This window comes from Eumetopias jubatus, unplaced genomic scaffold, assembly GCF_037043125.1.
Source record: "Eumetopias jubatus isolate StellerSeaLion01/CBP00866 unplaced genomic scaffold, mEumJub1_p1.0 scaffold_16, whole genome shotgun sequence".
Classification (NCBI taxonomy): Eukaryota; Metazoa; Chordata; class Mammalia; order Carnivora; family Otariidae; genus Eumetopias; species Eumetopias jubatus.
Window position 1 is genome coordinate 70,810,922 of NW_028274822.1, and position 25,820 is coordinate 70,836,741.

Genomic DNA, 25,820 nt, shown 5'->3' on the forward strand with positions numbered 1-25,820 from the left:
CTCATAATAAAGAATTGGTGGAGTTTATAATAAAACACACTGGAAGAGCTCATGGTGAGTTACTTTGCTCATATAGTAATCTAGTAATATAATCAATAGCCTCAACTCAGGTAAACATATTTAAATATAATCCCTTCTCAATGTGTGTCCTTACCTCTGGTTCCTTGGGATTTGTATAAAGCTGTTTAAGGAGAAATAAATAACATTTAATTTCTGAAACTTACTAGATTACTCCTCACAGAATACATTTTCTATGTGAAGAGTTCAATTTGTGCTCTATTAATTGAGGACTGAGATATACATATCTCAAGATAATTTGTCATGGATTAAAAATATAAATCAAATATCTAAGACTATGTTATCTTCTCATTTTCTTTCTATTCTTAACTATACATAGCATGTTATACTCAAAAGGGCACAAAACTTCAAAAAAGTCTACACAACCACAAAACAAAACACTCCAAGTCTTAAGTAATTTAAAAAAATGAAATCCTGATAGGCAATATGTGAAGCAGATAGTATATCCTATATACTTTCCCATGTATTGTAATATACCTAAGAAATACATAATTTGTGATCTTTCATTAAAACTTCTGGTAGATCCTACTTTTTTAATTCCAAAATGTCATAGGACAGATAAAGAAATTCAGGGAGAAGTGGGGATAGTACTGTTTTAATGTTTTACTTGCCAAAAAAACAACATAGTAGAAACATGGGTTTGGTCTTTAAATGTGTACTTACTGTAAGTACTGCCATGTGTAGCTTCAAGAGAAAAGAAAACTACTGTTATTATATACTTGTACTGATATTATTGTTATTTTCAATAAAGGCTAATTAAAATTTTTTCAGAGAGATTCCAAAGATTTGGGTAGAAGGTCTTAAAAAGAGATACTAATTCACTCATTCATTCAAGTGAGTATAAATTTACATATATAGGGTTCTGCTGGAGAGGAGGGATGCAAAAAAAAACCGATAACTATCTATATTATCTAAAAGTTATATTTTAGTTTGGGAGGCAAAAGATACACAAAATAATTCATTTTTACTAAATATTAAATATGCCACCAGTAGCTCCAAAAAATTGTCTTTTGAAACTAATCTTCTAAAGTAAAAATTTTAAAGTCTGATAGGTCTATAAAACCCTTGCCCTACCTACATATATATTACTATAAACAGATTCTCTCTGCTTGAAAAAGCCAATATATAGAGATATAATCTAGTCTCTGATAAAAATGTAAAAACTGGAATACAAATTAGAAAATGTCTGGGCCAGGGCTGGCTCAGTCATTAGAGCATGTGACTCTTAATCTCAGGGTTGTGAGTTTAAGCCCCACGATGGTCACGGAGCCTAGTTAAAATAAAAAAAAAAAAAATTTTTTTTAAAGAAAAGTTCCCAACCATAATTTCATATCAAACTATTCACCTATTTCACCCAAAGGACTAAAACTTTAGTGACACTGTGTGGCTATTTTGGTTACTGCACACAATTGATTTTGAGACTACATAGTGAAACTCTCTATTAATTATTTAATAGTTCATTCATTCATTCATTCAAAAATAGACATGGCCCCGATCTCAGGGAACATGCTGACCAACAGGAGAGAAAACATTAAACAAAAAAGCAAACAGGTACATCATTACAATTGTGTTAATTGCTATGACAATGTAGCACGGGATGCTTGAGAACATTAAACAAAAGGACAATCTAGGCTGGGGTGGGAGGGGTATGTACCAGTGAAGACCCCTCTAAGAAAGTAAATATTTAGGGTGAGACCTAAAGGATAAATTGGATTTAGCCAGGTAAAAGGTGTGGGTAGGGAAGATAATTTTGCAGGCAAAAGCAACAATACATACAAAGGGAAAAGGCACTTGGCATGTTCTAGAATCCTTGTGTGGCTTGAACATGGTTAGCAATGGTGAGAGTGATGACTTCTGGAAAGGCAGGTGGAGACTAGATCATACAGTCCTTCTCTGTGAAGGACTCTAAATTTTATTTTAAAAGCCATGGAAGATTTTCAGGCAAGAGACTGATATGATAAGACTTAGATTTCTCAGAGAATGTAGTGTGGAGTTGGAATGGTAGGAGATTAAAAATGGGAATAAGGAGACAGATTAGGAGGCTATGTACAATATAGTCTCCTCTTTATAATAATTATCTAAAAATACCTACATACTTACTTTAAAGAATTTGAGCATAATATGGACTACAAAAAAAACAGGGTAAAATCACTCAAAATTTCACAACTAGAAATAATCATCAGCTTCAACAGAAGAACATCTTTCAAGATCTCTAGATACTCAAACTTGACTTTACTCAAACTATTTTTAACACATTAATTATTTCCTAGGAGGAAATTAAGATACTAACAACTAGTCTAAGTCATCCATCTAAGGTATTATCTTTTAATCTCCCAAAACAGTAAATTTAATCGATTCAGTCATACAGGTAGTCATTTAAGTAAAATAAATCCATCAAACGAGGTAGATAAACTTTTTACATCACACTGCTCTTTTAGTACATGTAACATTGTAATTATTTAACAAGTGATGCTATTAGAGTGTGACCTCCTTGAGTGGAGGAATCACATCTTTCTCTCATTTTTTCTCATCCAGTATTTAGGTACAATGTCTGGCACAGATTAAATAGATAAGAAAGGAAGGGAGGAGGGGAGGAAATGAAGGAAGGAGAAAAGAAAGAAGGGAAAGAACAAGAGAAGGTAGAGAGAGAGGGAGGAAGGAAGGAGAGATAAAGGGAAGGAGAAGAGGGAGGGAATGAGGGAGGAAAGAGAAAAAGAGTTAACACTTACATAGTGCTTATTATGTGCCAGGCATTGTTCTAAACATTTTAGATCAGTAGTTCTCAAAGTATGGTCCCTAGACCAGCAGTGTCAACATAACCTGAAATTTATCTGAAATGCAAATTCTCAAATCAGAAATTTTGGGATGGAGCCTGGCAATGTTTGAACAAGTCCTCCAGGTGATTCCAATGCAAGCTAACATTTGAAAACCAGTGCTTTAGATTAGTTCATTATCTCAAACAACCCTAAGAGGTTCTGTTATTATCCCCCATTTTGTATATAAAGAAACTAAGGTATCAAAAGGTAGGTACTTGCCCAAGATCACACAGGTGTTAAGTGCAGAACTGGGATTCCCTTTAGACTGATTCCAAAACTTGTGCTCTTAACTATATTGCACTGCCTCTCAATGATGGATGCTCAAGAAATGTTGCTAAATGAATGGATGGTGGAGAATGAATGAATAGTGTTCAGTATGCTGGTGGTGACCTCCTCCATTTAAACCTGTCCAAATACTAAGGGCCTTCAAAGTTCAAAAGCCATTTTCTCCCCAAGATTTCCTTCATGCTCCTTACTAGATACAACCCCTCCTTTTCCATATTCCTATCGTACACAAGCAGTATCTTTCCTTTGGCATGGCATTAATTTCTAATGAGTATTATGGGTACTTATACTTGTGATAGAGTATATATCAAAATATCTGATATTTTTACACAAAAATATCAAGCTGATGTGAAAAAAAAATCAATATTTAATAGCCTAATAGGACACAGGCACTGGCCAATCAGAATGGATGCCAACTTAGCCCAGAATCAGAAAAGATGCTAATTTAGTCTTAGCTGGGCTCCTGGAAGCTACCCCCCCCCCCCCCCCCCCGGGCCAGATGTTAACCCTTTAGTTGCTAGATTATGGATAGGTCTGGAGAGGTCCCAAAAGAGACAATGGTGAAGTGAAGGGGAGATAATGGTGGGGGTCACTCAGGGTCTCAGCAAAACAGCTATTTACCACCCGATATAGAGTATTTCAATATTTTAACAATAGTCACAGCTGGACCAGTGTATAATAGCTAATCATCAGCCATGCATATGAGTATCATTTCTCTTCTGCCATGCTCTTGAAGATCTTTGTGTGCACAAGCCCATATCTGTTTTAATTTTGTATACCTCAGTCCCCCGGGTCAGTGTTGAATAAATCATAAAAAATAACTGTTCACTGAAAAAGGAAATGTATGAGTGCAACTAAATAACCTATTACAAGGCTTATTCACCTCAAAATTCCTTATAAAGGAATAGGAATTGAGAAGGAGTTAAAAGAAGATATAGATGGGGAAAAGGAGGGGAAGCAGTGGTAGAAGGTTCATTTATATACATCTTGTCTCTTCAACTAGGACTAGAGCCTCTAATTTTTATACCCTTCATAGCAGTCTTGGGCAGCAAGAAAGATCTGATACACTTAAAATTCAAGCTGCATTTTTAAAAAATCCAAGGTACAACACTAGCTATTTGAGGGAACAGGTTATGTACATGCACCAAACATAGTTAACAAAATAACTATTATAGAATAAAAACTAATTAATTATTCAAGTCAGTTTTTTCCTTTCATATCTATGAATTGAATCACAACTATTTTGAACATGTTCAATGTGCTAAATGCCAGATTCTTGTCTCCCCTGTCCCACATCCTCTGGATCTCTTCCAGTGACTTCAGAGGAAATTCTGTGGTCAAAAAGATATGCGTATGTAAAAGAGAAAAATGAAGATTTCCTTTCTAATTGATGAAAACAAGACATCAACAGGACAACAAAGACATAAAAAGAAACTTTCATAAATGCAAATGTAGGCACTAGTGCACTGTTAATACACAACAACAAAATAAAAGCTAAACTTTTTTTAAGGTATAAAAGATAAGTCTTTAATCCTGGTATAAATTTAAAAACATTCTTACGTATCTCTTTTCCAAAGCATCAAAACAACCTTGGATCCTGTCAAGAAATAAATATTTGATGTCAATTTGGACCAGATGCAAAAGCCAAAAAAATTCCAAGTATTGAACTGATTTATATATTTTGCTTTTAAGTACATTAAATTGGTAATCATTTTACCTTTCCCATTTGAACTTTTTTTTAAAACTCACAGTGTCATTTAATATGTTGATAGATCTTTATAAGTAATAGGTAAGCAATTTAAAGGTAGAGAACCACATCTTATTTTTCTTTTTGCCTCCCATAATGTTTAGGATACTGACATGCATATGATGAGTAATCAAATTTTGACTGATATTTTTCTCTTTTTAAAATTTTTGTTATTGAAGTTGACATACAGTGTTATATTTGTTTCAGTAGTACAATATTTTATTTCTTTACAAGTCCATTTTTTCAAAAACAAAACTAAATCAGGATATTAAAATTATATTGAATAATTGCTGTAAATTTCCAGGAAATTGTGAAAAAAAAGAAGGAAAGAAGGAAGGAAGGAAAAAAAGGAAGAAAAGGTTTTAAGGAAATGATCTTACCAAATAAAGTCTTATGGGTAATTTCAGCCATGATAAAAATAATGTTAAACTTTTGTGGAATTTCAATTACTTACCATTTGATAATATGCAGTGACCCAGGACATTTTTTATCTTCTCGAAGGATTTTTAAACTGAGGTCTACAAAAACAGAAACACAGTGTATTTTCCTCTACTGAATGATTACTGTACTAAATTTGTCCATGCTAAATAAGGGTATTTCCTTTAACTATTTTATTTATATAACTTAGTTTTATAGCTTATAAAAACATTTTGAATCTCTAAATATCTACTCTAAAAATAAATCCTATGTTGAAAACTTGCTTAGTTCCAATTTTGATTATAGTTTAGCAGTCTTCCCTTCTACAATGCAGCACAACTGAGTTGACTGCACATTCAATTTGTGTCACTTCTTTGCTTCTGTTGAATTCTGAATAATAATAAGGGATTATTGAGACCATATCCATTAACCAATTTAAAACATGTACCTCAATCTCAAGTCAGTTCTCTCATATTTGTCTCTCCCTAAATGAAAATAAAGATGAAAAATTTTCCCATGGATTATTCTCAAATATTAATTTCCATCTGAAATTCAACTACCTTACTATAGTTAGAGAAGAAGAGGAAAATCATATTAAAAGAGTTTTGGCTTAGGGGCGCCTGGGTGGCTGAGTCAGTTAAGTGTCTGCCTTCAGCTCAGGTCATGATCGCAGGGTCCTGGGATCGAGTCCCGCGTCAGGCTCCCTGCTTGGCGGAGAGCCTGCTTCTCCCTCTCCCTCTGCCTGCTGCTCTGCCTGCTTGTGTTCTCTCTATCTCTCTGTCAAATAAATAAATGGATAAAATCTTAAAAAAAAGTTTTGGCTTAGATTAGTCCAAAATCAATCACTGATTCATGTATGACTTTGCATGTCACTTCACCTTTTCATACAGTTTTCCTATCTTAAAATTGATGTTCCCTCTACCTCTACTGAGGTACATGAAAATTATTCCATGTTAGTATAATATTTAGAGATTACCAAAAAGAGAGTGACATAGGAGTACTGCGCATTTTTATGATGTATGTTACTTTAAGAACGAACACTGAGAGGGAGACATACAACTTCTACTAAAACTACCACAAAAAATAAAGCTATAAGTAATAGTATTACTTCTGTAGGAAGGAAGGAAGGAAGGAAGGAAGGAAGGAAGGAAGGAAGGAAGGAAGGAAGGAAGGAAAGAAGGAAGGAAGGAAGGAAGGAAGGAAGGAAGGAAGGAAGGAAGGAAAGAAGGAGGGAAGGAAGGAAGGAGGGAGGGAGGGGGGGAGGGAGGGAGGGAGGGGGAGGGAGGGAGGGAGGGAGGGAAAGAAGGAAGGAGGGAAGGAGGGAAGGAGGGAAGGAAGGAGGGAAGGAAGGAAGGAAAGAAGGAAAGAAGGAGGGAAGGAAGAAAGAGCGAGCCTAAAATGGAGTCACTTGCCCCCCATGAGGAGCAAACCAAGACTTAATTGCAGGAATGTAACCTTTAACCAGTGAATCTGGGATTTCCTGATCAACACTTGTGAGGTAATCTGCATGGTAGACCCCCCTCCCCCCTCCCAAGGAAGGTGACCTTGCCTGAAATAAACCTTTCTTTTCTTTCACTAATGACTTCCTTGTCCTGTCCCGTTTCTGCCTATAACAGTCTAACAATTTGTACTGCTCCTCAGAGCTCCTATTTGCTAGATTGGATGCTGCACTATTCATGAATCATTGAATAAAACCGATTAAATCCTCAAATGTACTCAGTTGAATTTTGTTTTTTAACATCCGCCCCCCATGCCTAGGGCAGTGACTGGCACACAATAAGCCCTTAATTAATCACCCCAAACATGCCTTTTTCCAGTTTTTTCCAATTCTGTTCCAAGCAAGGAGAAATGCTACCATGTGCTACATATAAACATATTCACTATTACAGATTTATATTCTATAGACCAAAAGAAGACATGATACAAATGAAGTTGTCATGATTGCAAATTTCATGCTTTTGTATTTACAGCATACATGCATTTCAGTGATGCTAGCTAGTATAGAGGATGAAATGTTAAGAAAACTCAATTGGAATGAGGCCAAGGTATATCATTAAATACAGATGCGAGGAATTTAAAGTAAAGTTAGATCTTGAAAAATAATATCATACAAGGAAACTTATAGCTCTCTACAATTATTTTCCCAAATGATAGTTCCCATTTTAGTGACAAACCAGCAAGATTTTCTGAATTGTTATCACAATCCAGCTCTTTAAGCTAATAATAAGATTTTTAAAAATTGAAGAGTCTAGGTACATTTATTTTCTTTCAATACAAGACAAGGAAAGGAGCCAGAAACAGCTTGTAATATAAGGAAATGAGATCATCAGTTTAAGACACAAGAAATAAAAGGGAGTAAAGTAGGAGACCTGGCAACTGAGAAAAGAAAAGTGCTGATTAGAATAGTAATTGTCTATCCATTCTAATCAACAAATGGGTTTGGCATGAATATGCTTTTCTTCCAGCATATTTATATGTGTTCACAGGAAGAAGAGTTTTTCACCTGCCTCCGTTAAATTGCCTCAGTGCCAAAGTATACCTCAAAGAACAAACTCAACTGAGGCAAAAGATAGTGCAAATCTACAACACCCGAATAGATTTTGAATGGCTGTTGCTTTTATAGGTATGGTTTAGAATTACCGGGCTTTATCTATAGTGATTTCTTTTCTTCTCAGTCTGTCATTTGGTATCTAGCCAGGAACTAATGCTTCCTAGAAGTAAAACCACTAAACATACTGAAATTAAAATGGAAAATGAATTAGCAAATTGATCTTGAAGAACAATCCCATGACTTGGAATTAGCACACTGTGAGAATTGAAAGATTTACCCCTGCCAAGTAGAGGCAAGAGCTACAACAGTCAAGATAACTACTTGGTTAAACTTTACCATCCAAATGGCGTTCTCCATAAGAGCTCTCTGGAAACAGGCCTCTTAGATACGTTATACATGAAATAGAAGTAGCAAAAAGTTTCTTCACCATTATCAATGACTCATGCTCATTAGTGATTTGGGATGGAAAAACGGTTTCCTGGGCGAAAAAGATGAAAAAGATTAGTATTCTTTAATATATTCAGCCATCATGCCATTACCACAAATATGGGAAGATTTTTCAGGACTTCAACTCTGATACCTTTATAGGTAATCAAAAGGAAACAGGGCTTTGAAAATTGCATTAAATTTGATCTCCATAGGCAAGGCAGAGCAGAAAGGCAGGGAGAGGTACCCAAGTAATTCAAGACTAGTATAATTTATTTCACAATGATCCATGGGTTTGAGGCAAAATTAAAGTTTTACTATGATTACATAATCTCCTTCCCTTTCACACACTCCTCAGAATGCAATTCAATCTGTCTTTTATAACCTCCATTCTATACTATTCTCTCCAAAGTCAAGTATATCCTATCGTTGACCTCTTCTGTCCTTTGTACTGTGTAACTTCTCTGCAGTGTTTGACACTTTTTTTTTAAAGATTTTATTTATTTCTTTGAGAGAGAGAGAGCATGAGAGGGGAGAGGGTCAGAGGGAGAAGCAGACTCCCTGCTGAGTTGCGAGCCTGATGTGGGATTTGATCCTGGAACTCCGGGACCATGACCTGAGCCGAAGGCCGTCACTTAACCAACTGAACCACCCAGGCGCCCAGTGTTTGACACTTTTGCCCACACTTTCCCTCTTCTCTTTCAGCTGCCATAACACTGTTTTCTTTTGATTTTTTCACCCATCCCCCATATCTATCTCAATTTCTTTCATTTTTTCCAGTTTTTCTGCCCTTTAAACATTTAAATTCTATCTTTAGTCCTTTTCTCTTCTTGGGTAATCTCATCTAGTCTCACTGCTTCAGCTATAGCCTCTACAGGGTGTTCCGAGCCCCACTTCTATGTTTCTGTTCTGTGAACCTCTGCACCTAGACCACTTTGTAGACCCCTCAAAACTCAGCTTATCTCTATTACCTTTCATCGAAACCTGATCCGAAATTTCATTGTCAGACAAATGAATCAGCCTCCACGCCAATCATTCAGGGTAGAAGTAGAGTTGTCTTTGGCTTCCCTTTTTATTTCATACCCCATTTCCAATCACTAAACCCTATAATTCTCTCTAAAGGAGTTCTCAAATGTATTTTCTCCTTTCCCTTCTGTCACTGCCATACTCACTTCTACCCTTTATTACTGCTGTAGCCCCTGATCTTCCTGCCAACAGTTCCTTTCATTCACTCTGTCCTTCATATTACCATCACTATTAACTTTAAAAAATACAAATCTTATTATGACATGACTATTGTTCATGTAAGATAGATTTCAAGTACCTTTGTGTGGCATTTGAGAACTATCAAAGTCTTATCCTTGCCTAACTCCGCTGCCTCATCTGCCACACACCACCCCCCCGCCCCTATTCCCTATCAGCTCCTATGTACCTTACTCTAGTTATGTGGAGCTACTATTCATTTACTATTCTACTACCATGTATCTCGATACTTCTGTGCTTTGCTTAAGCTAGAGTTCTGCAGAATATTAAGGTTCTATAAAATGTCAGATAGCCTTCCACAAAATGTATCAACGTTAACAATAGTTTCCTTCTAAATTTTATACATGTATATGTATGATATATTGAAAATGTATACAGTTATTCTTAAATGACTGGATAGTCTGACCTAAGAAATGGTGTGCCATATTAGGAATGTTGTAAGACAGTAACAGATGCATGAATTTTACTTCAGTGTATAAAAATTGTCTAGGGGCACCTGGGTGGCACGGCTGGGTGAGCATCCAACTCTTGGTTTTGGCTTAGGTTGTGGTTTCGGGGTTGTGGGATCAAGCCCCTCATTGGGCTCCACATGAATCCCTTTGGGATTCTCTCTTCTTCTCCCTCTGCCCCTCCTCACCCTGCTCTCTCTCTAAAATGGATAAATAAATATTAAAAATAAAAGAATTGTCTGCCAAATAAAATATAGAATATTTGCTGATAGTTTATTTTGCATCTTGAGTTATCATTTCAACATGTTTGTCATATTCAGTATTTACTGTGTACATGTATAAAAATAAAAATAAAAATTTGACCATTTTTGTCACAATTAGTCTGAGACTGCTTTTTGCTCTCTTATTTAATCCAAGCACAAAATATGTCTCATGAACTCCAGCTGATATTGTGTCAATACATTTTCATTTTAAAGTATTTTCCAAATATTGATGAATTAGATTATAATAAACTTAAGAACTTCTGTTCAAATCAGGCAACTTGCATGGGAGAAGACAGTCTCAATATATACATCTGCAAAGGACTCATATCCAGGATATATGAAGAACTCCTAAACTTCACTAAAAAAGACAGACAACCAAAAAGAAAAATAGAGACAAAAGACTTGAATAGACACTTCACAAAACAGGATATCCAAATGTCCAATAAATAGGGCTCAAATGGGGCACCAGTGTAGCTCTTGATTAAGCGTCCGACTCTTGATTTCAGCTCAGGTCCTGATCTCAGGGTTGTGAGATCAAGCCCCATAACGGTCTCTGTGCTGGGTATAGAGCCTGCTTGGGATTCTTTCTCTCCTGCTCTCTACCCCTCCCCCACCCTAAAAAAAACAGTGCTCAAACTTCATCAGGGACATGCCCATTAAAACCACAATGAGGGGGCGCCTGGGTGGCTCAGTCGTTAAGCATCTGCCTTCAGCTCAGGTCGTGATCCCAGGGTCCTGGGATCGAGTCCCACATTGGGCTCCCTGCTCCGCGGGGAAGCCTGCTTCTCTCCCTCCTACTCCCCCTGCTTGTGTTCCCTCTCTCGCTATGTCTCTCTCTGTCAAATAAATAAATAAAATCTTAAAAAAAAAACAAAAACACAATGAGGGGTGTCTGGGTGGCTCAGTCGGTTAGGCGTCTGCCTTTGGCTCAGGTCATGATCCCAGGGTCCTGGGATCAAGCCCCACGTCGGGCTCCCTGCTCAGCAGAGAGCCTGCTTCTCCCTCTCCCTCTGCCTGCCGCTCTGCCTATCTGTGCTCTCTCTCTGTGTCTGTCAAATAAATAAATAAAATGTTAAAAAAAAACCCACAATGAAATAATACTACACACCTAACAAAATGGCTAAAATTTTTAAAAATCAGAAAATACCAAATGTTGATAAAGATGTGAATCAGTCAAAACTTTTAAACACTGGTTATAGGAGCATAATAAGTGGGTACAACCTCTTTGGAAAATTTGCTCAGTGGTATCTACTAAAGCTAAATATATACATATTCTATGACCCATATTTCACTCATAGGTATACACCTGACAGATATGCATACATATGCTCACTAAAAGCACATTCATAACAGCATTATTTGTAATGGACCCAAAATGGAAACTACTCAAATGCCCATCAACAAAAAAATGGATAAAAAATTGTAATATATTCCCACAATGGAATACTATATAGAAATGAGAATGAATGATCTATAACTATACTTAACAATACTGATGATTCTCATCATAAATCTTAACAGTACTGATGATTCTCATACATTAAAGAGACCAGATACAAATGACTACTACTGATTTCATTTATAGAAAATACAAAAGTAGGTGAAACTACTACTTCTATGCTGTCAGAAGTTAGGATGGTTAAGTCTCTCATTATCTTAATCAAATTCAGAGGTCTTTTTACTATACTACACAGTTTCAGCCGTTGAAGTTTTAATAATTCTGTTATGTAGAGGCAGGTACTACCCACAAATATGCTTTTGATGAAGAAGAACTCCCAAAAAGTTTTTTTCTTTCTTTTTTTTAATGTATTTAAGTAATCTCTACACCCAATGTGGGGCTCGAACTCATGACCCCAAGACCAAGAGTCACGTTTTTTTTTTTCTTAAGATTTCATCCATTTATTTGACAGAGAGAGACACAGTGAGAGAGGGAACACAAGCAGGGGGAGTGAGAGGAGGAGAAGCAGGCTTCCCGCCAAGCAGGGAGCTTGATGCGGGGCTCGATCCCAGAATCCTGGGATCACAACCTGAGCCGAAGGCAGACGCTTAACCATCTGAGCTACCCAGGTGCCCCAAGTCACATGCTCTTCTAACTGAGCCAGTCATGTAACCCCCCAAAAGTTTTTCTTTTTTTTTAAGATTTATTTATTTATTTATTGGGGGGGAGGGGCAGAGGAAGAGGGAGAGAGAGAATCTCAAGCAGACCCAACACAGGGCTCAATCTCACAACCGTGAGATCATGACCTGAGCCAAAACTGAGTCATATGCTTAACCAACTGAACCACCCAGGCACCCCTCAAAAAACTTTCTATATCTATACCCCAAAGACATTCTAGATCTTTGCTAGATTTTGCTGTATAAGCTTTGTTCTTCTTTGGTATACCACATAGTGGCAATGAATGATCAGACTATATTATATTTAGTTGTTAAAAATATATAATAAAATTATTACTCTTGCATGTATGAAAGGAACTTTGGAGACAAATCAGTATGGATCTGAAAAGGCAGGTTAAGAAATTTATGCTTTATTCTGCAATCAATGGAAAGTCAGTGGATTTGATCAGGAGAGTGAATAAAATAACTGTTTTAGGAATATTAAGCTATAGTAGAAGTAGGAAAAACTGAAGCTGAAGGAGCATTAGGTGTGTATGTGGTGTGCATGTTGTGTATCACATGCATTTAAAATTTTACAGAAAATTGTTTTTTGTACCCACAGATTCTGAGAAATTAAGGTTCTTTTGAGTAATTGGGTAATAGCTGGCATGGCATGCATATATAGTAACTTACTGAAAACTTGCCAAAACTTAGAGGCAATACTTGAATAATAACCATTTGTAAAATTAAATAACCTAAAGTATAAATACATTTATTTTTAATATAGGATCTAAAAGGCCATTTGTAGTAATGAAGATCAATAGTTGGAAAAGCCCTCTAGAGTTCTGTTATTTCTCTATACTCCAGGGATTTTTTTTTCCTTAGCTCAACTGATCTAATACTTTAAGGGTCATCATTGATGTTTTTATAAATGTCTAATACATGAAAATACTATGACTTGATAATAGAAAACACTATTATAAATTATTTTAACAAGATAGTGTGCTAATGACATAAGTGATGCTTGACAGCTTGGCTGTCAAGTTACATGACCCAAGACAAGTCACTTTACTTCTCTGCACTTCAGTTTCCTCCTTAATGTGAGGTTTAATTGAAATAATAATACAAAGCCCTTGGCACAGTGCCCAGTACGTGGTACGTGCTGAATAAATGTTAGCTTTTATAATTGTTATTATTGTTAAGTATTAAATAGCAAAATCATAGTCACTTAAAATTTCCTGGGAAAAGCAGTTAATATAATCCAAACTACAAAGATCTGTTTACATCAAAAAATCAATTTGTTAATTTGCAGTGAGAAAAATAACTACCAAACTGATTGCAATTCATATACCCAGCTCAGCATTCTGTACCCCTGCCCCCCCACAAAGAAGGAAGCCCACTTAGGAGACCAAATGAGAACAGGAATCTAGTGAGTATACTGAATTTGAGCCAGAAAGATGACTGCTTTCTCTCTGCCCTAATTCTCCTTCAACCTGAATCTTGCCCCTGTTTTTGCTACAGCTTAATATTCCTAAAACAATCATTTTATCCACTCTCCTGATCAAGCCTGCTGTCTACTGATTAAAGAATAAAGCATAAATTCCTTAGCTTGGCTTTTAAGATCCATATTAATTTGTTCCCAAAGTTCCTATTCAACTTTATTTCCTACTTCTGTCCAACATGATGTCTCTCAACTCCAATAAGGATAGGTTCTTCATTATTTTCTAAAATATGCCATGTTCATTTCTCATTTTGAGCCAAGGCACATTGGTAGGTTTTCCTCATAGAATTCTCTTCTCTTTCTTCTACTCAAATCCTTTGTATTATTCAAAGTCCACCTTAAGTCACATTTCCTTCATGAGTAATACACAAACCATACAAAATCTCTAAATTCCTATAATTTGTATTGCTTTACTCTTTTTCACATATATGTAATACATATACTGCTTTGTATATTGGCTTAACTCCTCTAAATCGTATTTCCCTTATCAGATTCTAAACTTCTAGAAGATAAAGATTTTTTTATTCTCTCAGAGAATTACACCATATTATATATAGACACACACATATATGTAAATATATATATTATACAATATTAAGCTCTCAATTAATAAATGAACAATTCATTAATGAATGTCTTGGGGCAAGACAAACTTGCCCTTGTGAACCCAGAAAGATTACTTGGCTCTGGCATGCTCCCCTAGGGGCCCAGCCTCCAAGTTCCTCTCTGTGTTCTCTCCTCAGTTCTTATAATTACATCACAGTGCCTATCAGAAATTTCCTAATTGCTTCATAGTAAATGTCTAACAAAAAAACCATTCTCTTTAAACATCTTTTTTTGTTTCTGATTTCTTTCACTCTAGAAAATCTAAATATATAAACATGAAATAAGCACCCAGTAAGTTACTCTGTAGGAATGTATTCTAACTTCTTGAACATTCCCGGCCCATTACGCAGTTAAAATGTAGATATACTCTGACAAAATATTATGTGCCAATTAACTGATAAAACTGCTGTTTTAAAAAAACACCAAAGATTAAAGTCATGATTCTGAAGTAACTCACTAAATAGCCATTGATTTTCTTTTAATTCTTAGTAATTACCTTAGATGTTTTGTGAATTTTGATAGAGTGAGAGAGCTGAGCAGTGGCCATTGTAGTAATGTATCAGGATTCTTTTAACAGGTCAAACCTGTGGGGGTGAAAAAAAAATTAGAGGCTTTGCCCCGACATAATCCTTTTTGTGAATTTTCCAAAGAAGAACTACATAATTAGCATTTGACTGTATTCTTTGGAAAATCAGTTTAATAAACATTTTTATCTCCAATACCCGTTTTCTATGAATTTGGCATAAATTCTCTGGATTGGTTTTTTCAACCACCCAGTGAGAATTTAAGTTAATTTGCTTGTTCCCAAATCCATTTGGAGGAGAAAAATAAATTGTAAATGACCTAAAGATTTAACAATGTATTTTATTCATCCTCGTTATTCCCCTAGAGTGCAACTGTGCTCTGTATATAGCAGGGGCTCAAAAACATTTCTTGAATTAACTTTATGGGTTATTGTTGTTTTTTTTAAGATTTTATTTATTTGACAGAGACACAGCGAGAGAGGGAACACAAGCAGAGGGAGTGGGAGAGGGAGAAGCAGGCTTCCCGGCGCGAGCAGGGAGCCCGATGCGGGGCTCGATCCCAGGACCCTGGGATCATGACCTGAGCCGAAGGCAGCCGCTTAACGACTGATCCACCCAGGCACCCCGGGTTATTGGTTTTTAAAGGTAACTCAAAAGTTAAAATTTATACTTCACACCCATTAGGATGGCTATTCCCCAAAAATGGAAGATGATAATGTTGGTGAAGATGTGGAGAAATTGGAACCCTTGTGCATTGCTGGTGGGAATCTTATAGCTTCTGTAAAAAATAGTATGGCAGCTCCTCAAAAAGTTAAACAGAATTACCATATTGATCAGCAATTCCACTTCTAGGTATAGACCCAAAAGAACTGAAAGCAGGGATTCAAACAGATACTTGTACACCAATGTTCACAGCAGTATTATTTAAAATATCTAAAAGGTTGAAATAACCCAAATGTCCATCAACAGTTGAATGGATTTTTTAAATGTGGTATAGACAATGATATATACAGGCCTTAAAAAGGAATGACATTCTGATACATGCTATAACATGGATGAAACTTGAAAACATTATGCTAAGTGAAATAAGTCAGACACAAAAGGACAAATATTGCATGATTTCATGCAATGAAATCTGCCTTATATGAGGCAGATGTACCTAAAGTAGTCAACTTCATAGAAACAGAAGGAATAGAAGTTACAAAGAGCTGGAGGGTAGAAGGAATTGGGTGTTTAAAAACGACAGAGTTTCAGGCACCTGGGTGGCTCAGTCGTTAAGTGTCTGCCTTTGGCTCAGGTCATGATCCCGGGGTCCTGGGATCGAGTCCCACCTCAGGCTCCCTGCTGGGCAGGAAGCCGGCTTCTCCCTCTCCCACTCCCTCTGCTTGTGTTCCTGCTCTCGCTATCTCTCTGTCAAATAAATAAATAAAATCTTAAAAAAAAAATAAAAAGCACAGAGTTTCTGTTCAGGATGACAATATTTTTCCAGGAATGGATAATAGTGATGGTTGCACAACACCATGAATGCACTTAGTACCACTGAACTGTACACTTGAGAACGGGTGAGGTGGTGAATTTTATGCATACTTTAACTCAATAAAAATGTTAATGTTAAAAATACATCTAGTTTTGGGGAACCTGGCTGGCTCGGTTGGTAGAGCATGTGACTCTTGATCTTGGGGTCATGGGTTCAAACCCCACATTAGGGGTAGAGTTTACTAAAAAAAATCAATAAATAGAGGGACTTTAAGTCATAAAAAATACATCCAGTTTTCACTTCTATTGCTTCACTAGCATAAAAAAATAGAAGCAAATTTCCCTTTTTCTTTCCAAAGACCTTAATTTAATTTATACTGGGGCTTCTTTTCAATGTTTTATGGAGTTCTGACCAAAGTATTTGTAAAATAACCCATCTAAAGTAATTCCATTCTGGATCACCCAGGATAGCATGTGACCTTTTTTGTTGTATAGATTAATGCAAGATTCTGGATGATTTTGCAAATAAAAGAAGGCAGAATTATTTGAGGACACTGCCACAAGATGGTGATAGAGATTATAAACAAGTAATTTCTCTCAAATTACTTCTTCAGAGCAACACTAGGGGACAGTGTTTTACAATATCTTATAGGACACTGAAAACCACCTAATAGTCCTTCAGTCCTTAAAGATTCCAAAGTATCTTTTGTTGACTTCAGAATATAACCTTCATTTCTGTGTATAACCTTCAAATCTGACTCAACACATCAATTGCCTGCCTTAAAACTTCAGAAATAAAATGAGCAAAAAGAGTTTAAGCTCTAGTTCTGGCCCATTAAGCCATGTAAACGACCCCCTACTGGAGTAGTTATTAGCCTTAGAGATAATAAATAATAAAAAGAAGAGTTTTTAAATAGATTCTACATTGATTTTTTTTTCTTAAGTAGGCTCCACGCCCACTGTGGAGCCCAATGCAGGGCTTGAACTCACAACCCTGAGATCAAGACCCTGAGATCAAGACCTGAGCTGAGATAAAAAGTCAGACCCTTAACCACCTAAGCCATTTACGAACCCCACTACATTGTTTGTTTGTTTTTCTCTATGGGGATGCCTGGCTGGCTCAGTAAGTGGAGCACGCAGCTCTTGATCTTGGGGTTGTGAGTTCAAGTCCCACACTGGGTATAGAGATTAAATAAATAAACTTAAAAAAATTTTTTGGGCGCCTCAGTGGCTCAGTTGGTTAAGCGACTGCCTTCAGCTCAGGTCATGATCCCAGAGTCCCGGGATCGAGTCCCGCATAGGGCTCCCTGCTCCGCAGGGAGTCGGCTCCTCCCTCTGACCCTACCCCCTCTTGTGCTCTCTCTCTCACTCTCGCTCTCAAATAAACAAAAAAATAAATAAAAATAAATAATTAAAAAAGAATCAGCAGAAGGTGATTAAAAAATATTTTTTTTTGTATGATCATAAGACATTCTGATGGCATTTCTAGAAAACCAAGCCCTGTGGTGCCTGGGTGGCAAAGTCAGTTAATATCTGCCTTCTGCTCAGGTCATGATCCCAGGGTCCTGGGATCGAGCCCCACATCAGGCTCCCTGCTCCGCGGGATGCCTGCTTCTCCCTCTCCCACTCCCCCTGCTTGTGTTCCCTCTCTCGCTGTGTCTCTCTCTGTCAAATAAATAAATAAAATCTTCAAAAAAAATAAAAAAATAAAAATCTTATGTTAGTATTTGAACTCCTAGTTTTCTTCCAGCCTTCCAGTTGTTCCTTCTCATTGTCTACTTCAAACTTTTTCCCCTGCCCATTTCTTAGTGTTTGGTGTTCAGGGTTCTGTACTAGGAGCTCCTTTTTTTTTTTTTCTTACTTCTAAACACACTCCCTGGATGAACAAATACATTTCCATTGTTTCAATTACTATATCTATTCTAATGATTCTTATATGTCAGAAGCCCAGGCCTCTCTGGGGAGTTAGAGATCTGTACCTCTATGAGACAGTTCCACTTTGACGTTCCCAACACATCTAAATGTCACTTCTTTTCCCCCAAAACCTATTTCTGTTCCCTAGCTCAGTAAATGACATCATCAAATACCTAACTGCTCAAGCCTAAAAACTATGACTCAATCCTGACCCTCCCTCACTTCCGCATCCAGTCTCCTTACTATTTATCAAATGTGTCCATTCCTCACTTTACACATGTTGTTGTTATCTCTGCTTAGATGAGATTAGCCTCATCTTTTGCCTGGACTGCTACAACCACCAGTCTGCCCGTCACTGATTCTGCCCTTCTCCAGTCTGTCTTTTGTATTGCAGCCAGAGTTTCCTTTTTAAATTGCAAACTTGATTATGTAACTTTGTAGACTGAAATTCTTCAATGGCTCCCCACTGCCCTCAGGATAAAATCCAAACTCCTTACCATGGTTTCAAGATCTGGCTCATGCCTCCTTAGGCACATCTCTAACCATTTTCCCTTACACTTTTATGCATCAGTTATTCTTATCAACATTAGTTACCCTACACCATATTCTCTCCAGCTTTCAGGCTTTAGCAATAATCCTTCTGCCTGAAACCTTCTCCATTCTCAATACCCACTTATCTCCTAGATTTGGCTTAGTATAGTGTTCTCAAGGAACTATTTCCTTATTCACCACCACCACCAAGTTGTTATATGCCCACTGTAACATATACAGTATCATGGTTGCATTTAAGTATCCATCCCACCCTACTGTGAGCTAACATGAGGGTAAAGTTGTGTCTGTCTAGCTCATTCTTTATTTTTTCAAGTTTTTTTTAAAAGGTACAATTTAGGGGTGCCTGGGTGGCTGTCTTTAAGCATCTGCCTTCGGCTCAGGTCATGATCCCAGGGTCCTGGGATCAAGCCCTGCATCGGGCTCCCTGCTTGGTGGGAAGCCTGCTTCTCCCTCTCCCACTCCCCCTGCTTGTGTTCCCTCTCTCGCTGTGTCTCTCTCTGTCAAATAAATAAATAAATAATCTAAAAAAAAAGTACAATTTAGTGGGTTTTAGTATATTCACAGTTTTGCAACCATCACTAATTGTAGTCATTACCAATGACTCCCCAGTCTCCCCTCCCCCTGCCCCCTGCAACTACTAATCTACGTTTCATCTCTATGGATTTGCCTATTCTGGACATTTCATATAAATGGAATCATGTAGGGACACCTGAGTGGCTTAGTGGGTTAAATGCCTGCGTTTGACTCAGGTCATGATCCCAGAGTCCTGGGATCGAGTCCCATATCGAGGTCCTTGCTCTCCCTGCTTGTGCGTGCTCTCTGACAAGTAAATAAATAAAATCTTTAAAAAGAAAATGAAATCATGTAATATATGACCTTTTATGTCTCGTTCAGCTCATTCTTGAATCCTCAGCACCATTACAAAATAGATGCTCAATAAACATTTGCTGAATCAATAGAGAAGTAATACAAGAACAAGTATTAAGTGTCTAGAAAAGAATCACAGAATATTAGAGATAGAAGGAGCTTTAAATGTCATCTAGTCCAAACATCTAATTTTCTAGATGAGGAAATCAAGGTCCAGAGAAGTCAACTGACTTACTCAGGGTCAAACACTTAGTGGCAGAATTGAGAATAAAACTCAAGAAATTTTGACTCACGATTTAGGGGTTTTTCTACAATGACTCCCTAAAGTGAAATTCCTTTTTGCTTTCATTCCATTTAAAATGATGCACTACCAGTGCCTTCCTAGTTGTGGAGCTTGCTTGTGTATTTCTAAACACAGTAGTGTCTTTTTCTGTTGTTCTAGAATGAGCTTGCTTTAGAAAAGCAAAACATATCTAAATATATATATTTTTTAAATAGCCAGACTCTTTTTAACCTTTAATTATTCTGTTGCTACTGTTGTTTTCTCTTTGAGCAGGTGTTTTGTGGAAGTCTCCTATTCAAGTACAAACTCTGCTTAATTTTGAAACCTCACAAGCTGACAGCCCCAGGAGGTATGACAGTACAGATAATGCACTCTCAGAGAATAACTGTGATTTTTTTTATCACTTTTTTCTAACTCATTATCTAAAAGCCTAGGAGAGATTTCATAATTACAGATTTTAAGAACAGAACTCTAACTTTCAAATGTCTTTCATTTATACATTTGCTTGCATATTTGACCCACAAACATCTGAAATTTCACAGGGCATCAATAGCATTCACTTTTATACTTGATATCTCCACTCTGTGACAAGAATTATGATCTTGAGAAGAGGTAAGATATCTGTGCTTGGGGCGCCTGGGTGGCTCAGTCGTTAAATGTCTGCCTTCAGCTCAGGTCATGGTCCCGGGGTCCTGGAATCGAGCCCCACATCGGGCTCCCTGCTCCACAGGAAGCCTGCTTCTCCCTCTCCCACTCCCCCTGCTTGTGTTCCCTCTCTCACTGTCTCTGTCAAATAAATAAAAATCTTTTAAAAAGAAAAGATATCTGTGCTTTCTCAGATAAAGACTCATGCTAGGCTTACCTCTTAACCTACATCTCAACTGCCCTATTTAAAATGGTGACACAATTGCTTACTACTTTACCCTTGTATGTGTGAATCCAAGATTCAGATAAAGATTAACCAGCTATTGTTCAGCATATTAAAGCCTAAACCACTCCCCGCCCCCTGCCTTTGGCCATTCTGAGTGAAGTAAAAACCAGTTTTATTATGTTTGCACAAAGACAATAATACTTTAATGCTCCCCACCCATCTTTCCCAATCTTCCCAAACCATTTTTTTTTTAACAAGAAAATCCCCTTTCTATCAAATGAACAATATCTAATAGCTGGATTCTAAAATGCAACTAGATGACCTTTCTTGCCTGATATGAATGATGACTTTACACAAAGTACATTTTGACATAAATGGGCTTAGCATCATAGAATTGGAAGGGAAAGGAGAAACAGATAATCCAATTCCTTCATTTTTAAAGAAAAGGAAAGTCAATTTAGTGGAGGAAGGACAGTCTTTTTAACAAATGGTACTGGAATGATAGGACATTCATAGGCCAAAACAAAACAAAACACCCAAAAACAAAAAAACAAAAACTCTCAACCTAAATCTCGCACTGTATACAAATATTAATTCAAAATGAGTCATGGATTTAAATGTAAAATATAAAACTATAAAGAAGAGGAAAGTGAAGTCCAACAAAAGAACTTGGTTTGTCAAAGGTCACCCAGTTACTCAAAGGCTTCAGAGTTTGCTTCCATAAGTTATTATTCACCATTTTAACAAATCCCATTTGGCTCTGATAATTCCCTTTCTCCACGCTCACTCAGAGTAAATGGTTTCCACTATATTAACTGGATATTTGTTCATGCTCTTTTGTTTTTTTTTAATATCTTCTTCGGGCTACTTCGATTATTTATTCATTCAACATTTACTGGGTGACTACAATGTGCCAGGCATCATGTAGGATTGCAAAGATGCAAAATACTGCTCACATCTCAAGAGATAGACGATCCAATGGGGGAGAAATTAGACTCAGCCTAATTTAAATCAGACTCCTTTGGGGCAAGAACCGTGCTTTATCTTCGTTTTCACCAGGCAAGTGCACGGTGTACTGCACACCCCCGTCCCATGCTCTGCACACCTGAACACATGTTGGTGATTGGCTAATCTTGCATTTCCAAGGCACTTTCTCCCCCTGTACTGTTTGGGGAACTAAAGTCCGTGGAAATTAAACGGCACGTTCTGGAAAAGGTAGCAAAGGAGCCGAGGTCATTCCGTGGGGACCAATCCCCAGCTCTGTCATCTCTTGGTCTGCGCCAGGCATTGATTCTGGCAGAACACCTCCATGACTGGAGAAAACCTGATCTAGCCAAGATCACCCCCAAAGCTCCACTTCCGACCCCCAGCAATACACAGAAGTCGTTGGCCTGACCCACTGCTTGGCCCCTAATTACCGCTGTTGCTTCCTCACCAAAACTCATTCCTTCTTTCCCACAGAAATCTGAATTCAAGAGCTACCTTTGATAGCGGGAATGCGGGTGTTCCCACTACGATTCTCTCCACTTCTTTTTTTCCTGTTATAGGGTAAAATTTTCAAAATCGAACGCTGAGGGCGGGAGTAGAGGGAGGGGGTGGGGTGCTATCTAGAAGCTTCCCTTTCTCTTTTTCCTCAGCCCCCGCCTTCCCCTTTCTCCTCAGAGTACCTCGAGCCTCAGCGAAATACTTTCAAATCAAACTTAAAGCCTCAAGGAAAAGAAAAGAAAAAAAATTAACCTAAGCCTAGGAAACTGACGATGCTCAAGCGCTCTTTCCCCGGAGACGTTTCGTCTGGACAGCCCTCATCTCAGCTCGTCGACGCCTCTCACAGAAGGGTGGGTACCCAACGGCCTTTTCCAGCCCAAACCCTCTCAGGCTCATGAAGAGTCAACAGGCCTTTTTTGGGCGGGACGAAACGCTTCCTCATGAATAATTCATGACCTCTCCGCGCCTGCCTGGGCGGTCCGCCCCGTTCGGCTTCATGAATATGCAAAAAGAGGCGAGCGGCCGCTAACGGACCCCTGGTGGGCCCGGCCCCCTCAGCGTCGGCGTCCTCTGCGCCCCGCCTCCTTCGCCCTTTTTCGCAGGCCACATGCCTTCGGGTCGCCGGAGCAGCGTCTCTACTGCCGCCTTTCTCGCCCTTCCGAGGGCTGGCCCCGCGCTCCCGGGCCTGAGGGACCCATGCCGGGCTCGCGGCGCCGCCCACAGACCCCGACGGGGCCTTCCGCTCCGCCTCGGCAACCGGTACGTCGAGGACAGCCTGCCGTAGATCTTGCTGAGGAGACGCTTGAAGGCCCAGGTGAGGCGGCGGCGGGAGGTCCTCGCGGGCCGCGGGCGGGGCCAGGTGAGAGCCTGGGACCCGGACTGGGGCGAGGGGGTGGGGCAGAGAGGTCTGAAGCCAGCGCAGGGAGGCATCTGGGAGAAGCATCTAGAGCTTTGGGGAACGGGTGTCAATGCGGAAGTCGGCAGCGGGAGCTAGAGATCTAGAGACAGAGGTTTTAATCCTTGAGGCATCTCCACTTCTTCCCTAGCATGGACCCCACTTTGCATTATTTTGAACATCGATTTGTAATTAGGCAAGTGAAACCTGAGTTTGTTCTCCTCTTCCACTGCCCCTAGTCGCAGTCCCTTCCGTACAGGTGACCCCCGTGAGCAGTTGGGTGGTGGGTTTCCTCAGATCCTTTCCCGCGCGTTCAGGGACAAATTCACTACCTTGTGGAGTTTTTCAGAGGTTCACGGAGTCCCTTGAATCTCTGCGATGAGATTTCTTAGAGAGTGGATGAAGCATGGGGCCGCTTGTAACCTGTTTTTGTTTCTGCAGTAAAGGAAAAAAGATCCAAGTTGGTAAAAACATGAGTTAATAACATAATGACGAAAACCATAATTTGGACTGTAATAGTTCTTTTTCTTTTAAGATTTATTTATTTATTTTGAGAGAGTGAGAATGAGAGAGAGAAAGTACATGAGAGGGGGGAGGGTTAGAGGGAGAAGCGGGCTCCTCACTGAGCGGGGAGCCCGATGCGGGACTCGATCCCGGGATCGGGACCTGAGCCAAAGGCAGTCGCTTAACCAACTGAGCCACCCAGGTGCTCTGGGTTGTAATAGTTCTTTAGTGCAGGTTTTCTCAGCCTTCGCAGTGGTACTCTCCTTGCCAAATTGTGACAACCCCAAATACCTCCAGATGTAGTCAGGTGTCCCCTGAGGGGCAAAATCGCCCTTGGTTGAGAATGACTGCCTTAATCCTAAACGTTCCAGAAGTAATTGCTCTTTAAGGTCCAACCTGGTAGATGGTCTCTCTGCTCCAGCCCTTTCGGCATCAGTATTTACCCACTTCCCTCTGGAGGGTCCTTCCATGCTGACTGTCCTCATTCTCATCTGCCCTCAAGTCTCAGCTTCGCTTTCTCCTCAACCCTATGCTAATGAAAGTTCATCCCACCCCACCCTGCACACAAACACAGTTATTGTTTCTCATTACTATTGTTTTCCTTCCTAAAACTTATAGCTGTCTGGATTTCATTTATTTGTTAATCTGTTTTTCTTCACCACCGAGAATGCAGGTAAGCTTTATTAGAGGCCTGATCTGTCTGGGTCACTCCAAGATCCTCAGTGCCCAGCACAGTGCCTGGTACACAGAGATCACTCAGTAAACATTGGTAAATTCCTCTCTTCCTCCTAAGAGCTTCTGTGGAGTTTCTCCTACTCCTTGTGACCTTTGTTTAGAACTTGAATGGATGAATGAGCACCTAGAAGCTATGGGTAAGTCTTCACTTTTCCCACTGATTTATCCACTCCTTGAGGGCAGAAGCTGTCCTTTATTATGTTCATTGAAGGTATTCGTATAATTGAATGAACCAGTCTATGACTTAAGGAACAATATTAGACAATGAAAAATTGATAGTGCCACAGGGGGCTTTAGAAATTATTAGTCTAGTCCCTTACTTTACAGATGAGAGTTTTAAGTAATTCGTGCACGGTCCCTACGCTTGTTAAGAGACCAAGTCACAAGTAGAACCCATGGTCTCACACCTTTCATTTCAAGGATCTTTTCTAATCTCTGGCCAGGCTAGTTTCTGATTACTTTTCTGTGAAGCTGACTTACAACTCAAACACAAAAATCCCAAGCCAAAGACTTGCTTCTTGTCAACTAAAAGCTTTTGAGCTTGTACTCTTCATCTTTTGATTAAATCTACCCCAGGGGATAATGGCCTAATGAACTCAAAAGTGCTGTATGATATTCAATTACCCATCTTCACTTGTACCTTTCAATAAGAGACTGGAAATTGTCCCTGTCAGAGCAAAATATCTTGTTTGTTTTGGAAGGAAAAAATGTACATTGTGGGAGAAATTGATCATTGTGTAGAAATTTCCAGTAACTAGTTGTTAAAGTTTGGCCAAACCCTGTATCCAGTAGTAAAATAACGTGCAAACAAATTAAAATAGAGTGGGTGAGGGGAATTTTATTTGAGATGACTTTCATTTCCTTTCTCTCTTTAGACACATTCTACCTCTTACTCTGTATACCTGAAACAGTTGTCAATCCTCATAAATCAGTCCCTAGTTAAACCCTTGTTTTTTTAATTATGTTGTGTTAATCACCATACATTACATCATTAGTTTTTGATGTAGTGTTCCATGATTCATTGTTTGCGTATAACACCCAGTGTTCCATGCAGAACGTGCCCTCCTTAATACCCATCACCAGGCTAACCCATCCCCCTACTCCTCTCTCTAGAACCCTCAGTTTGTTTTTCAGAGTCTGTAGTCTCTCATAAACCCTTGTTTTTTGAGAACTAAAGACCATTTTTCCTTCTCAGTTAAATTCAGGGTTTCTTCTCTT

General features: G+C 38.6%; 1 protein-coding gene across 1 annotated transcript in view; it reads right to left on the reverse strand.

Moving 5' to 3' along the window:
* Positions 1-15,043, reverse strand: part of HORMAD2 (HORMA domain containing 2) — an 86,118-nt gene extending 71,075 nt beyond the window's left edge. The window contains exons 1-6 of the mRNA XM_028124784.2: positions 14,993-15,043; positions 8,231-8,372; positions 5,381-5,444; positions 4,740-4,776; positions 742-762; positions 155-181 (exon numbers count right to left, since the gene is read on the reverse strand). Coding sequence (XP_027980585.1) covers positions 155-181; positions 742-762; positions 4,740-4,776; positions 5,381-5,444; positions 8,231-8,372; positions 14,993-15,043 — 342 coding nt within the window. The remainder of the gene's footprint in view (positions 1-154; positions 182-741; positions 763-4,739; positions 4,777-5,380; positions 5,445-8,230; positions 8,373-14,992) is intronic.
* Between the last annotated feature and the right edge of the window lie 10,777 nt (positions 15,044-25,820).